The sequence below is a fragment of the Saimiri boliviensis genome, chromosome 6 (genome assembly GCF_048565385.1).
Source record: "Saimiri boliviensis isolate mSaiBol1 chromosome 6, mSaiBol1.pri, whole genome shotgun sequence".
Classification (NCBI taxonomy): domain Eukaryota; kingdom Metazoa; phylum Chordata; class Mammalia; order Primates; family Cebidae; genus Saimiri; species Saimiri boliviensis.
In genome coordinates, this window is record NC_133454.1 from 87135284 (window position 1) to 87149673 (window position 14390).

At 51.5% G+C, this 14390-nt stretch overlaps 1 protein-coding gene across 6 annotated transcripts in view; it reads right to left on the reverse strand.

The window, feature by feature from the left end:
- Positions 1 to 14390, reverse strand: part of USH1C (USH1 protein network component harmonin) — a 49373-nt gene that overhangs the window by 14837 nt on the left and 20146 nt on the right. For 2 of the 6 annotated variants that reach the window (XM_010348664.2, XM_074401177.1), the window contains exons 10-15: positions 14173 to 14232; positions 13965 to 14021; positions 13540 to 13682; positions 12126 to 12191; positions 11656 to 11780; positions 8545 to 8618 (exon numbers count right to left, since the gene is read on the reverse strand). In XM_010348664.2, coding sequence (XP_010346966.1) covers positions 8545 to 8618; positions 11656 to 11780; positions 12126 to 12191; positions 13540 to 13682; positions 13965 to 14021; positions 14173 to 14232 — 525 coding nt within the window. Of the gene's footprint in view, positions 1 to 587; positions 1068 to 1632; positions 1750 to 3077; positions 3231 to 7361; positions 7412 to 8544; positions 8619 to 11655; positions 11781 to 12125; positions 12192 to 13539; positions 13683 to 13964; positions 14022 to 14172; positions 14233 to 14390 lie in introns of those variants that run through there. The other 4 variants (XM_010348700.3, XM_074401175.1, XM_074401176.1 and 1 more) reach the window with 4 other exon arrangements.

Sequence of the window (14390 nt, forward strand, 5' to 3'; positions counted from 1 at the left end):
CTGAAAATTGGCCAGAAATTTCTGGGTATTACACTTCAAGCCAGTGCAGTTGGCCAGTAGCATAGAAAAGGGCACTGGAATGTCCTAATACTGCATTTGACAGTACAGTGTTATCACTTCATTTACAGAGCCTAGTACTTCTCTACTGCTTCCTCCTCCCCTCCCTTTTTTCCTGTCAAATCGGGAGTCATTTCCCATATTCAAGTCTTCCTGGGATAAGAAGTGGAAATGACTGGATGTGAGAGTGCTTGTATTCATTAACATAGCCGTGCAAGAACGACGTGGAAAGTTACCAGCCTATGCTAGCAAAGAAGAGCTACCAGAGAGCAATGAATATTAAATGGATACACACTGTTGCTTACCCCAAAGGTCCCAGGCCATTCACATACAGTATAGCACTTCAAAATCTGTAGGAATCATATACATGCAGGATGTCCACACATGCACACGGAGGGGGCATTCCTGGAAAATGAGGTGAGACGATGTTTCTTTCTGTCCCCACTCTCAGGAGCAGCGGAGGACATGGGAAACAGCAGTTCTCCCCATTCTTCCTGCTTCCAAGCATAGCATGCAGAACAGGGCAGTACCTTTGCGGTGGTGAAGCTGCGTTCAGGGACAGGGGAGTTGGTGGGCTTCCCACTGTGGTTCTTTCCCTCCCAGTCCTCCGCTGGACTGCCTGTGTCCCCAGTGCGGAAGGGATGGTTGCCCAGTGCTTCTTCCAGCGCCGAGGGCAGTGGGCGGGTGGGAGTGAGGTCTTGGGTGGGAACGGATGGCGGGGGAGGGATGGGAATGGGGGGTGGAGTGCGCTGCACCCAGGGGGAGGATGAGGTGCTCACATGGCCAGATGAGGGGAGGACAGGTGGTGCCGGGACCTTGTGGGGTGGGTTGGAGGATGGAGGGTGGGGCATCACTGGCAGAGCAGAGGGAGTCTTGGGGGGATAGTAGAACATGTCCAAAGGGATGTCGTCCAGGTCAGTGGTGTGCAGGTGCAGTCCGCCTGCAAAGCGTCTCAACGGTGGGGCCAGGGGAGAAACAGAAGGCGGAGGAGGTGGGGGCCCTGTGGTCATCTGGGGGAGGGTTGCAAGAAGGTTCTGTAACTGTCACTCTGATTAGTGCTCCACTTCACATCGAGCGCTATGCTCTTCTAATCTGTTTCTCTTGCTACTGGAGACCCACCACTCTTAAACCAGAACCGTGGGGTGCTATTCCTCTGCCACCTCGATGCCCAGCTGAGCCCATACTAGGCTGCTGGTAGGGAGTGTCCAAATGCAGTGGAGCCCCTGAGTTATGGCATCTGTAGGTGGTAAGGTGTTCACATAGTTCATCCTCTAAATTGGAACGCCTTAGAGCGTGTAAGGGGCACGCTTAGCCATAATGCCAGGACAACATCCCTAACTGGGGCCATCTCAGATGAGCTGGGACTTAGTGATCACTCTGGAAATACACCCAGAAATACAGACATATCCCTCCTCCTCAAGAGGGGAGTGGGCTGGAAGGGGTGGGCCTGGACAGAGGACGGGCCCCTGTGAGGCTGGTGATACTTGCTAGTGGCCATCTCATCTCCCACTGTCCGCACAGTGGGTCATTCTGAAGGCAGCAGGAGGGTCTGTGTGGAAAGAAGGGCTCTGTTACCTCTGAAATCTCATTATCAGCAGAGGAAATCTGCTCAAGGCGAGTCTGACAGAGCCTCTCCACCCAATATTGAATCTTTTCCGATTCTTCAAGGTCTTCCCGCTCTGTCTCAGACACCTGGGACCCAGGATCGGCGCAGAGAGGAGAAGACAAAGGGCACATTAAATAACATGGACAGAAATAGCATGAAAGCACTCCTTCAAAAACTCCAGAGTACTGCGAGGTGCAGCAACTATCTAGAAAGAGACCTGGGCTTGTTCCAACTGGCCCTCAAGGAGGCGGCAACAAGGGAGAAGAGTGTGGCGGGGTGTCAAGTTCACCAAGCAGAACTTGTTGGCAAAATCAGAGAAGGGGTTCATGTATTGTGAGGGATCAGCTGGATCTCAGATCCCCATGAACCCTGAGGCTCTTACGATTTTCCAAGAATGGTCTTTTCATAGCCTCCCACAGCACATTCCAAGAGTTTAACTTGACTCTTTTTTTCCCTTCTCTATTGTGCCTTGCCCTCAGAAGCATGAGTTCAGTCTTATTTTTAATTATGTAGCTAATTTGTTCATAATGTCAGACCTAATGCATTTCACATTTTCCAGGACTTCTCTGGTTTTATAATCTAATCAAATTGGCATTCTGATTCATGTATGCGCTAAAGAGAAGCAGAAACAATGATACCTCCTACAGCTAGGGAGTTAAGGTTACCCATCTCACCTAGCATAGAAATTATTCATGGTGTACGGCTGCTTTGGACATGCTTTCAGGGAAACGGCTTCAGATATATTCCTAGGTTGATGAGGTCTAGCCACAGACATTCCCTATGTTGATGGGAGCAGCCTTAGACTCATCCTGATTAATGGGGAGATAGCCTCAGACATGCATAAAGGGATTAGTTTCAGACCCATACTTCCTGAGCCAAGCTAAGTTGTGGGGGGTGGGGGGATCTTGTCTTAGAATAACCTGGAAAGGGAGGCCAGAGTGATTCAGACCTATGAACAGGTCAGTGGAAGCCTAACTTCTAAGCTACAAGCAAGGCAGAAGAGTTAGACTCAGACCATACTCCGAGTAGCCTCAGAGCCATACCTAAGATGGAGAGGCCTAGACTTAGACTCTGGTGTGGTGGAGTGAAGAGGACAGACTCACGCCTCTAAGCCGGGTGTATCATGGGCTAACCTGAGACCTAACATCTGGTCAGAGAGGCTAACCTCAGACATACCCCCAAGCAAGGAGGCTAGTCTCAATTCCAAACATGCTGTAAGCCAGGAGCTAACCTCAGATGGCCCTGGGCAGGTGGCATGATCTCTCTCTCTCCAGGCTGGAGAGCGGGGAGGGGCTCACTCCACCCTTGTGTGTCATTTCGGGAGAACAACTCCAGCTGGTCCTCTGGGAGCATGTGGGGAACAATCACATTGTGTCCCAGGGACGCTCGCCTGGCCTGCAGGCAGGACACGTACCTCCTGGGCCAGCCGGTTGATCTTTAGCTGCTTTTCCTTCTCCAGCATTTCCTCTTTCTCTTTGTAAAGCTTTTGCTCAAACTCCAGTTCCTTCTTATTCTTTCTCAAGTCCTGCAGGCTGTCATACTTGGCTTTCTTCTTATCTTTTCCTTTCTGAGTAGATGTGGCATTGTTTGTATGAGGATTGCAAGGAGTATCAACGCTAGCACAGCACAGCACACAGGCATCCAGGCCTCAGGTAGCACAACCGTCCCACGGTGAGCCCCTCCCCCAGCTCTGCCTCACCGCACTGGAGATCAGACCTCAGCTTCAGGACAGGAAGGCCACTGCTACCCACTGCAGAGTGGGAGACACATTCTCTTTACCAGCCAGAAAGACTAGCTTATTAGTTTACCAACTAGCTGTGTGACCTTGGCTAAGTTCCTTAACCTCTCTGTGCCTGATTTGCCTCATCTCCCAAATGGTAAAAATATCTCCTCCACAGGCTTGTCACCCAGTGCCAATGAAATGACATCTATGAAAGAACTTTGTAAAAGTTCTGTATAAATAAAAAATAAATAAGTACTGTATAAATAAAGGGCATTGCATTGATTTCCCCGTATCCGGCACATGCCTTCTATACAGCACCTCATGCTCAGATTCAGGAGCCTCCAGAGAAAAACTGGGAGGGCTGGCAAGCCCCAATCACAGAGGTCCTGTCCTAAGCCACACGCAGACCTGGGGGCTCAGAGCCAGGGATATCAGATTTTTCCCGGGTGCTTCAGCTCTGGACCATTTCATCCTGGTGAGTCTAGACCCACAGTTTCCTCTGAACTGGACCCCTCTACTGAGGGCTAGCTGGAAACTGCGGGACTGGGAGGCAGGGGATGGAGAGGATGGCCTAAGTGCTTTACACCCACCATCAGGTTCTGGAGGATTTGGGGAGGGACGTGAAAGGCAAATAGACTCTTTATTTTTCCTGTAGGAACTAGACCCACCGACCCTGCATTCTTGGCCGCTTCCCTCATGGGGCTGCAGAGAAGCCAGGGGCTAAGGCGGGAAGAGAATGATGATTTATGAACTGCCTATGTGCCAAGGGATTTACATCAATAGTCTCCCATGTAGGTTTATCTTCATTCTTTGATGAAGGAGCTGAGGCTCAGAGAAGTAAAGTCCCTTGTGCAATATCAGACATCTCATAAGCGATGGTGCCAGGATTTGGACCTGAGTCTTTGAGGTCCCAGTTTTTCTACAGTGCCCCTATGAGCTGGGGGCAAGGGAAACACTGCAGGAGGGAGGGAGTGTCAGCCCCCGTCATGCACAGTGTGGAGGACAGAGCGAGCACTCAGGAGAGGGGCAGCAGAGACAGCCCACACCCTGCGCAATTTCTGGGGTAAGGAGGAAACGCCCTGTTCACTGAGCTCACCTCCACCCCAAACAAGCCTTCTGGTGATCTGCTCTCAAATTTCCTAAATCAACTGAGCATCCAAGGCCAGGAATGAGGAACTGAGCTCCCTAACCATGGACACAGAACTTTCGTCCACAGCTGGTGGGACTTGGTGGGACTTGGTGAGACCTCTGAGGGACTCTTCCTAGCTCCTCTCCTAAAGACACACGCTTCTGTGCACTGCTAATGTGCTCCAGAAATGGTCGCCTCTGGGACCCACCTCCAGAGCAGTGTATGAGCCTCTTGAGAAAATGGTTCTCCCTGCTTCAGAGTCTTGCTTGCTTCATTGCCTACCTCACTCCCTAGACTCCTAGCTCAGTGGACAGATGAATCCCTGCCATTGTGGTAGAGATTCAGACAGCAATTTCCCAACAGGAGCCAGAGACACTGCCTAATGACAGCTTGCTAGAGTCAGAGCCTGGCCTCCCCCAGGGACACTATGAGAGAAATGACCATTCTGCTGCTTTACAAAAAACTGCTAGTGCTGGGATTATAGAATCAGGGCTTCTGGGCAGGGCAGTAGACAGTTTCTGTCTCATGCCCAAGAAAGTCACATCTGTCCAGATGCAGAGGGCAAGCTGCCCCGTGGCATTTCCCACTGATTTCAGACTAGCCCCACACAGGTTACCTAGCTGTGTGTGAATCTGCCTCCCCTGTCAGACTGTGGGCTCCCGCAGGTAGGGCTGGTCTATTTCAGTGACTCAAGCAATTCTGGTGAAAGGGCTTAGTCAGAATCATGAACCCTTCAGGCCCTGGCATAAATTTTATGGGGCCAAAAGCCTGGAAACCTTGAGCCTCAGAGGGATTTACTGCCACAGTGGAAATAGAAGACGCTGAATCTTTATATTATTATTATTATTTTCCTGAGAGAGGGTCTTGTTCTGTCACCCAGGCTGGAGTGCAGTGATGTGATCTTGGCTCACTGCAGCCTCTGCCTTCTGGGTTCAAGTGATTCTCCTGCCTCAGCCACCCAAGTAGCTGGGATTACAGGCATGTGCCACCGTGCTGGGCTAAATTTTTGAATTTTTAATAGAGACAGGGTTTCACTATGTTGGCCAGGCTGGTCATGAACTCCCAGTGTCAGGTGATCCACCTGTCTCAGCCTCCCAAAGTGCTGGTATTACAGGCGTGAGCTGAATCTTTATATTTTTAAATAAAGGGAATTTATTCACTGATGATAATGGCCATGGATGCCTGCCTGTATTTCCTGGGGACTTGGTGTTCCAGCTGCTGGGAGACAAAGAGTCTCTCATGGCTCCAGAAAAAATGACGATGGGTTTTCAGAGCCGGCATGAGGGGCAGGGTTCTGTTGTCCTTCCAGCTGTCAGTTACATCCATGGCCTGTCAGTTACAATATTCCTTTTGGTCCAGACTGAGAGGGGAGACAGATGGGGTGATTGTGCTATTGATTCTACCCAGAAGCAATTTTTCTCTTTTTTGGAAGTAAAAATGAAAACCAAAATGCCAGCTGTTTCTGGAGTAAGTAGACTAAGGGATAGGGGAAAGGCTGCCCTCACTATCACCAGCGCTTGCAAGGACGTGATTTCTGATGGGAGGTGGTATGTGTGGAAGACTCTAGTTCTTTTACATTTACATGTTATCAGTACCTGAAAAGATTGGACATATCTGCCTCCTTTATTGTTTTTTTCGTGTAAAATCCTATGTGTGGTTTTGTGTGTGCATGATTGTGTGTGTGTGTGTGTTTTGTCCTCTCTAGCTGAGTTCTCATGGAGGCAGCATATAGAGAAGAATTAGAAATCAAACCCAGTGAGGCATCCTAAGCCACCAAAGTCAGCCTGTCAAATGAAACAGACAGTCTTATGAGACCAAGGCCTTTCTGAGGCCATGGCAATGTGGGAAGGAATTCCCTGAGGACCTCTGTTCCAAGTTTATTCAACGCTGTACAAATCATGATCTATGTTCCTAGATAAAGGCACTTACCTCTTCAGGAAAAATATTACTGTCAGTTATTTTAATAGCAATGTGCTGGAGGAAGGGGGTAGACTTTCCTGGCACAGTTAAGATTCCCATTTCACAGGCAGAGAGAAGTTACATATCATCAAGGTCACTCAGCTGCCAGTGCTCTGGTTTCTGGAGAACCAACATCTTGCCAGCGAGTGCTGGTCAAGTGATCACATTCAATTTAGCTCACCCAGATTTATGCTGATGCCTGACTTCCAAACACCCAGGCATCTCAAATGTCCAATTACAGATATTAACAGCAGTGTTTTCACAGTCAAATGTCAATGTGATTTAGAACGACAAGGACAGGAGAGTTTTACAAGGCCTGGAGATATTGCAATAGGATTTAGAGAGAAAATTAAAGGTCCTAGAGACTGGAAAATGCATTATCCTGGGCACATGCAGAGAGATTCCTAGGAGAGGGCTGTGCTTGGTGTAGGCCTCTGTCCTGACTTGAGGCAGCAAATCCCCACCTCGCCAGCCAGGCTGCGTCTGGCACAGCCGGTCTCATAACATGCACTATGTACACCCACCCCGGTAATTCGCTCTGTCTGACCCCAGGCTTCTGGCCTTGGCATCTAGTTCTACTTGTCAGAGAAACACAGGAGAAGCTTCCTGCCCCTTCCCTGTGCCCATCAGGGTCGGTGCTGATGCACACGGTGCCAGATGGTCCTTGGGCAGGTCTCATGCCATGAATACCTCCTCCAGTATTGCCTTTGCAACGGCACGCAGCCATTTGATGTCAGCCTGACACAGAGACGCAGATGGGGTTAGCCTTCCGAGTGAACAGGCCAAGGCACACCATTTAGTGTTGACAGGACAAGCAACGTTTGGGAAAAGCCAAAACCCACAGCAAACTCAGCAGCACGCCAGCACGGCACCCAGCCCTGTCCTACCTTCCGGATGGTTGGGAATTTGCCATCATAACGATAAAACCACCCAAAAGCTATAAGAACACAGAGAACAAAATGATGAGACACAGCTCAGCTCAGTTCAGCCAGAGTGTCCATGGGCAGCAGACGGGAGCTGGGTTCCCAAGGAATGCATGGCTTTGTGAGATGAACAGCATTGGCAGATCTGACAGCAAAACTGCACCCTCTGTCCAACCGTCTGCTCACCTGGCCTCACCTGCGTTGCAGAACAGGCCCAAGACCACCTGAGAAAAGCCCTGGTTCCCAGACCCTGGGTCACTCTCAGACGCCTCTCCCCAGAACACTGGCTTCAGAAGTCAGGGCCAGAACATCAAAGAGAAAACCCCTGTGGAAGGACACGCTTTTCCAAATCACAGTCTTCACATACAAAGCCTTGTTGAAAGAGAACAAGGCCTTTTCTAACCCATGTCTGGTCCCTCCATCCAAGAAATGGCTCGAGACAAAAGGGAGCCTGGGTGTTTGCCTAGAACTGTTGTTCAACAGAACAAAACTGGCTTGTCTCATAGCACAGGCCAAGTCCTCTGCTTTCAACACCAAAAGGGAAGGCAGTGGCTGGGGCAAGTCTGGGATGGACGGCTCCAGCAGGAGTGGGCAGGAGATGTGCTCCCAGAAAACACATCCTCATCCAGGCCAGATAACCAGTGCACCAGCCCCCTTCCTGCCCCAGGCCACGGCTCCACAGAGTAATACCCCCAATCCGAAGCTTCCTGGGGCCAAGAGTGATGGCTGAATTACCCACTCCAGGCCAGCCTAAATGCTGGAACACGATGCTGAAAGCCTCCTGATGGACCAGAGACTACCTCCTTAGTTGCTGGATCTGGGTGTGGTCTAGGGGGTTCTGGAGGAGAGGCCAGAGCAGCAAAGGGCAATTTGGGCAGTATCTAAATACTTGAGCCAGCGGTTCAGTGGTACCAGTGTGTAACAGCTGATCTACTAGCATGGCCATTGAATCCTGTCCTCTAGGCTTTATGTACGGTGCTTGGGCCAAGCCAGGGCTTCAGGGAGCTTTGTAGACTCCAGCGGTCCCCATACATGCCGGTCCCTATACATGCTGGTCCCCTGAATCTGGGTGTCTGTACTGAGGTCAGGAGGAGGTGGGCAGGGCAAGCAGAGCAGCCAGGCTAGGGAGCAAAGCGGGGGCGCGAACCTGCTCTCCCCGCTCCTCCGTGCCTCCGTCAGGGTCGTCTGCGGGCTCGAGCTCAGGCTCCACTCCCTGATCATCTACCCGGGGAAAAGAGGAGGAAGCTGGTGAACCAAGAGAGACTTGGGAGACCATGAGGCCAGAGAAGCTTCTCAGGAGTGTGGGGACCTATGATCAGCTTCCTCCAGGGAAGCTGTGAGGTGAGGGGCAGGGGACAGAGTTCAGGAGTGCAGAGCAAAGGTTTTTCGCTCTGAGCTGGTGCATACAGTGCTTTCAACCTTGGCAGCTTTAATTTCTCTGTCTGCACAAAGGGCTAACAACAGGAAACTCAGCTCTGAGGGCAGTGTGAGAACTATTTTGTAGGGTGTTGGGCTGAAGGTTGGGAAGTGCAGTGAGGAGGATGGGAATATCTGTTAACTGCACAGGTTTGAGGACAAGGCGCTGCGACGGGAGAGCAGATCCTCCTGCCTTCTGCTTATCACCCTTGCCTTGGAGCTCTGGGTCCTCAGGGGATGTCTGAACAGTCTGGGCAGCAGGTGGAGGCTGAAGGTCTTGAGGAGGTGGGGATATCCCAAAAGGTAAAAGGGGTACATGTGGTTAGGAAGACCTGAATTTTGACATAATGTGGAGAGAAGAGCAAACTCTCCATTCCAGCGTTTCCGGCTTGGACTCTGGCCTCCCTAGGACCCTGGAAGGTAGTGTACCAGTTTGCTTGTGAGCTGCTTTTTAATATTTCAAAAGCTTAACAGAACTTGCCCATTGGCCTGTGCAAAGCCTCTTAAGTTCTTTTGCTCTTCGCTCAAATTACATTTACCCAACAGTGGAACCTGGATGCTCCCTTGTTAACAAGGACTACTTAATACAATAATGGAACACAATTATTTAATAGTTTTAAAGGAAAATAACCTCAACTTCCAAATCATGGGGTCTCTTGTGGTGGAGGTTGGGAAGATAGTGATGGGGCCCTGGATATGGAGAGCAGGTTGGAGATCTCGGATTTAACCCTCCCCATCTTTCAGGAATCCTTCAGCTACTGGATTGCCCGTCCCCCACCTCCATGCAACCACCTCTTGCCTAAGCTAAGGAAAGGAGCTTCTGTGGTGGTTTCCTGGTCTTCAGGACTTGGCAAAATGTTGGGGACTACTGGATTAGCCATGGGTAGGTGGGAAGAAGCAATTGTAAGAGCCCTCTGGGACAGACTTGGGGGGCAGTCAGCCCCAGGCCTATCATTAGGATGAGTGACTTCACTTTCCAGATAAGAGACGCTCTGTGCTCTTTTATTTTAAAAAATGCAGGGCTGATCCCTTGCAGGCACAGAAGCCTGAGTCAGGAATAGCCTGTTGCAAGCTAGGTCCCCAAGTTGAAGGGTGGTTGGGTAGGCACTGGCTGGGGCCCAGGCCTGCTGGACCAACTCAGCCAAGACCATGTCAGCCCCCAGGGAACAGGGAATGAGGCGGGAGGGGAGCTGGCTCAGGGACCTCACTGCATTTCCTGCCTTAGGTCCAAATGAGAATTAAATCGCCGGTGCATACCGAGATGGATGGAGGCAGCAGCTGTCCCAACTCAGCGGGCAGGTGGGGGTCATCCATCCTGTGCTTTGTGGAGCTGCCTAAGATTACATTTACCTTGAGCAAAGGCAAAATTCTTTCTCTTTTTATTCAAGGAGCTTGATTTGGTTAAAAAGCACTAAATAAATAACCAGCGAGTGAAAGGGTTTTTATTTTCTGTTGCTCCTGAGAGCATGTGTTTGCTGTGAAGCGGAGACCCAATTTCTTGAAAGGTACCAAATTGACTAGGATTACTTCCATGAGAAGCAATTAAAATCGATTTCTCTCCTGCAGCTCCTATTGCACTCATAAGAGCAAATTAGCTGCCCGTCTAAAACACGGATCATTCATCAGGAACTTAGTTCTGGCCACAACCTCAACTGATACTGAATGTCACGGGGGAGGCTGATGAGAATGTGCTTTGTCCTTCTGAGAGGACCAGGGGATGACACTGCCCTGCTGCCAGGAAGAAATGTGTTGGGAATTGTTTGCCTGCACCAGGGCGGGGTGAAATGGAAGCGTCCAGATGTCCTGCACCTCTTCCCTTGGTGCAAGTGGCCTGTGCTGGCAGGTTGACATTCCCATAGGTTTTAGATGTGACCCAAAGTTGGGGACAGAGCTGTCCAGACCCCAGCACAACATGCCGAATGGCTGCCCCACAGAAAAGTTGGGGAATCTGGGCCCTTGAGTCCAGATTTGCCCCTGGCGGGAGGTTCCCAGGGCAGCTGAGCACAATCAGCGGGAGTAGGGCCTGTCCTGTTTCGACTGTAAGTCAAAACAGCTGGAAGGTGGGAGTAAGGACCCAACCAGCAGTCCTGGACTTGTGGTTGTCATGGCCCCCGTTTTCCTCCATCAGTGTGTGCTGTCTCTTAAAGAGGCCTCTGGAAGTTGGTGTGGAGAAGTTGGTCAGGGAGCAGGTGGAAGTGGGGACATGGGACAGATGAAGAGAGGCGATGGTAAGGAGAGCATGAGCGGAGGCCCCAGGATAGCACAGCTGCAGCCCACAGCTGGGTGCCTGGGAGGGGTCTCCTAGTCCTGTGTCTGCCTCGATCCCTGGAGGGGGGTGACAGTGGTCCACCTACAGGGGTGTAGGGGCTGAAGACTCTTGGCAATCTCCTCCCACAGTTATGCATCAACCTTGGACCACCAGAGCCCTTCTCTGATGTGAGCTCCTTCCTCTCTTTTCTGCTGCTGGCTTCCCCCCAAAGCCCCTATTCAGAACCAAGTAGGAGGAGAACCCGGCACCCAAAACACTAAGACAGTAATCCCATGAGTTAGTTTCACTTTTGCCATGGCTCTTACTGCCCCTTCAGCAGCCGACAGCCTGTCCAAGTCAGTGTGGGGACCTGGGAGCTGAGTATGCGGAGCTGGCCCGTGAACGAGGGGATCAGACAGAGTCCTCCTACCTCGATGCCAGGGCAGATGACCTCTGACTCACCGCTGCTCCTCCACGAAGGAACCGCAACCCAGAGCACCCTGGGCTATTCACCTGGGAGGTGGTCGTGAGGGTAGAGGGGCCAGCATTTCTGTCTAGACAGCTTAGTCTTTCCCCCCAGCGCATGAAACTTACACTTTGGCTTGCGAAGAGGTACTGGATGCACCTCAGCGGCGATGGTTTTAGGCAGGAGTAGCCGTTCCTTTGAGCCCCAGTCTTCTTCCCATTGCTTCTTAAACTTCTCTTCCTCCTCTACAATCCTGAAATGAGACCCCCATGCCTGCTGATTGCAGTCAGGACCCTCATAGGCCCACCTCCTGCATATTGGAGAGCCCCAACCAGCCTTGGGAGAAACCCTGTGGTTCTAGCCATGGTGAATCAAACAAAGCCCCAGAGCTTGTATTCTAAATTGAGTGTGAACCCCACCTTGGCAGTTACATGAGACTATGTTCCAGTTACTATAATTTGACGGGCTTTACTACGAATAAAGGAGGACCCACCAGGGGCTGAGAGAGCCAGGTAAACCGGTTCTGGAGGCAGCCTCTGGCTGGCTACACTCCCCCGAGCACACAGGTGTCCACCCACAGGCATGCATGGAGACTCACTGTTCCATCTCCTTCCGGTATCTCTCATTTTCCTCTGCTGCCTTCTGGGCAATTTCTTTTCTCCTTCTGAAACGCAAATGCAGATTGTCACGTTTCAGCCTATGCAAGAGAAGTGAACTTTTCCTTACTGTGAATTCCTGATCTGAGAACAGTTTTTTTTGCCAAGCCCCCTTCCTAGAAGGCCTGGACCAGCTTTGGCTGTGGGCCATGTTATCTAACAAAGCCTGAGCCCTGTGCTCTTGAGTGTTTTTGCCTGGCATGGCTGAACAGAGATGCTGGGCTGTGGGAGCAGGGAAGCAGATGCATGTGAAGGCCACACTCCATGCCTAGGTAAGGTAACTGATGACAGGTGGGGCCTGGAGTGACCCCAGGAGCAAAGCAGGGGCTCCTAGCCAAGTGGAATACTCCCAGCTAACTCTGTGATGGGGTAGATGGGGATAGCCTTTCCTCCTTCCTTTTCAAAATACTTTGATTGATTGATTGATTGATTGATTGATTGAGACAAACTCTCACTCTGCACCTAGCAGTGCAGTGGCGTGATCTCGACTCACTGCAACTTCCGCCTCCCAGGTTCAAGCAATTCTCCTGCCTTAGCCTCCCAAGAAGCCGGGATTACAGTCACATGCCACCAAGCCCAGCTAATTTTTTGTATTTTTAGTAGAGACAAGATTTCACCATGTTGGCCAGGATGGTCTCGAACTCCTGACCTCAAACAATCCACCTGCCTCAGCCTCCCAAAGTGCTGGGATTACAGGCATGAGCCACCACACCCAGCCATGAAATACTTTTAAATGCCTAGGATGTATCTGGATCTTGACAGTAGTTTTTGATTTATGAATTGCTCACCCCATTTATTCTCTTAGGCCATCATTTCAATCATCCTGGGTCAGGGTGGCCTTTATCACTACAGGCAGGGCAGTCCTGTGGGGACTTGCCAGATTGCCTGGGGGTGATCTCTGCTTGGCCACATGTGACTTTGGACATAAGTGGCTTCACCTCTCTGAGTATCAGTCTCCACACCTGTAAAATGGGGTTAATACTATCTACCCCCCAGGGCTATAGTGGGAATTAAGAAACAGAAACAAGGCCCTAATACAACACCAGCCTTATGGAGGTACTCTAGATGTTTAAATGCAGTAGTTAATCCTAGCTAGAACCTATTGCTAGTAGGATGCTTATTTTCCATATTCTTGGAATCTTGGAAGTCAGGGGGCTCAGCAGGGAGGAAGGGGCCAGGTGGTCTGAGGCCTAGGATGGATTCGCTGACCTACTACGGAACTCATCTGGTCTGAGGACTGGCCTCTAGGGAGGAGGAGGAAGCCGACTGGGGACGCAGCAGGCAGGAAGCAAGCTGGGTGGGGTCGCATGGTGGGGTGGGAGGCGGGGTGGGGCACACAGGGCCGGCTGCACTCACTGCCGCTCCATCTCCTGCTGCTCCTGGAGGATCTTGTTGGACTCCATCGCCAACCGCTTCTGCATGAGAAGCTCTTGCCGCTGCAGCTCTTGCTGCCGTACCTCTGCCAGCCGCTCCCGATCCGTCATGAACAGCTCCCGGCCCTCGTGAGGAGGAAAGAGGCCCCTTGCTCAGCCCCTGGGGAACCTGGATCCACTGCCACACCCCGGGGGCCGAAATGCAAGCGGTCTTCTCAGCACCATCAGGCGCTGTGGCTCCCGGGATCCCTGACCCAAACTTCTTGCTGGGCAGAAGTCTTCTGCCTCTGCTCTGTCAGAGCTTCAGGGAAGGAGACCTGCCACCCTGGGAGTGTGTGGCAGAGATTAAAGGTCAGAGGGGCTGGGGAGGAGGGTCAAGGGGCTCCCACCAGCTTATTCTGGACTTACAGCTCCAGCTACGATGGAGATGGTCAGGCTGCGGCTACTCTTCAGCACGTTCACGGCCTGTGGGGGCAGGAGGACAGTGGACCGAGGCCTGACAGAACAGAGCAGTCCAGGCAGACAGCACCCAAGGCCCCAGGCTCGAGGGTGGTGGGGGTGAGACGTGGGGTGTGGAGATGACAAGGGCCAGCAGGGGAAGACCCCCACAGCTCACCTCCTTGTGGTCCAGGTTAGAGAAGTCAATGCCGTTGACTTCGACAATCTGGTCCCCTGTCTGGTGGGGAAATGGAAAAGGATTAGTGTATTTGTGCTGTCTGTACACTCACTCATCCGCAGGACAGCTCCCCAGCGGCTCTGGGTCAGATGCTGGGTCTTCAAGTGCCTATATCTCAACTCCCCGTGATGAATGGAGCAGCTGGAAAGCTCTGGTGG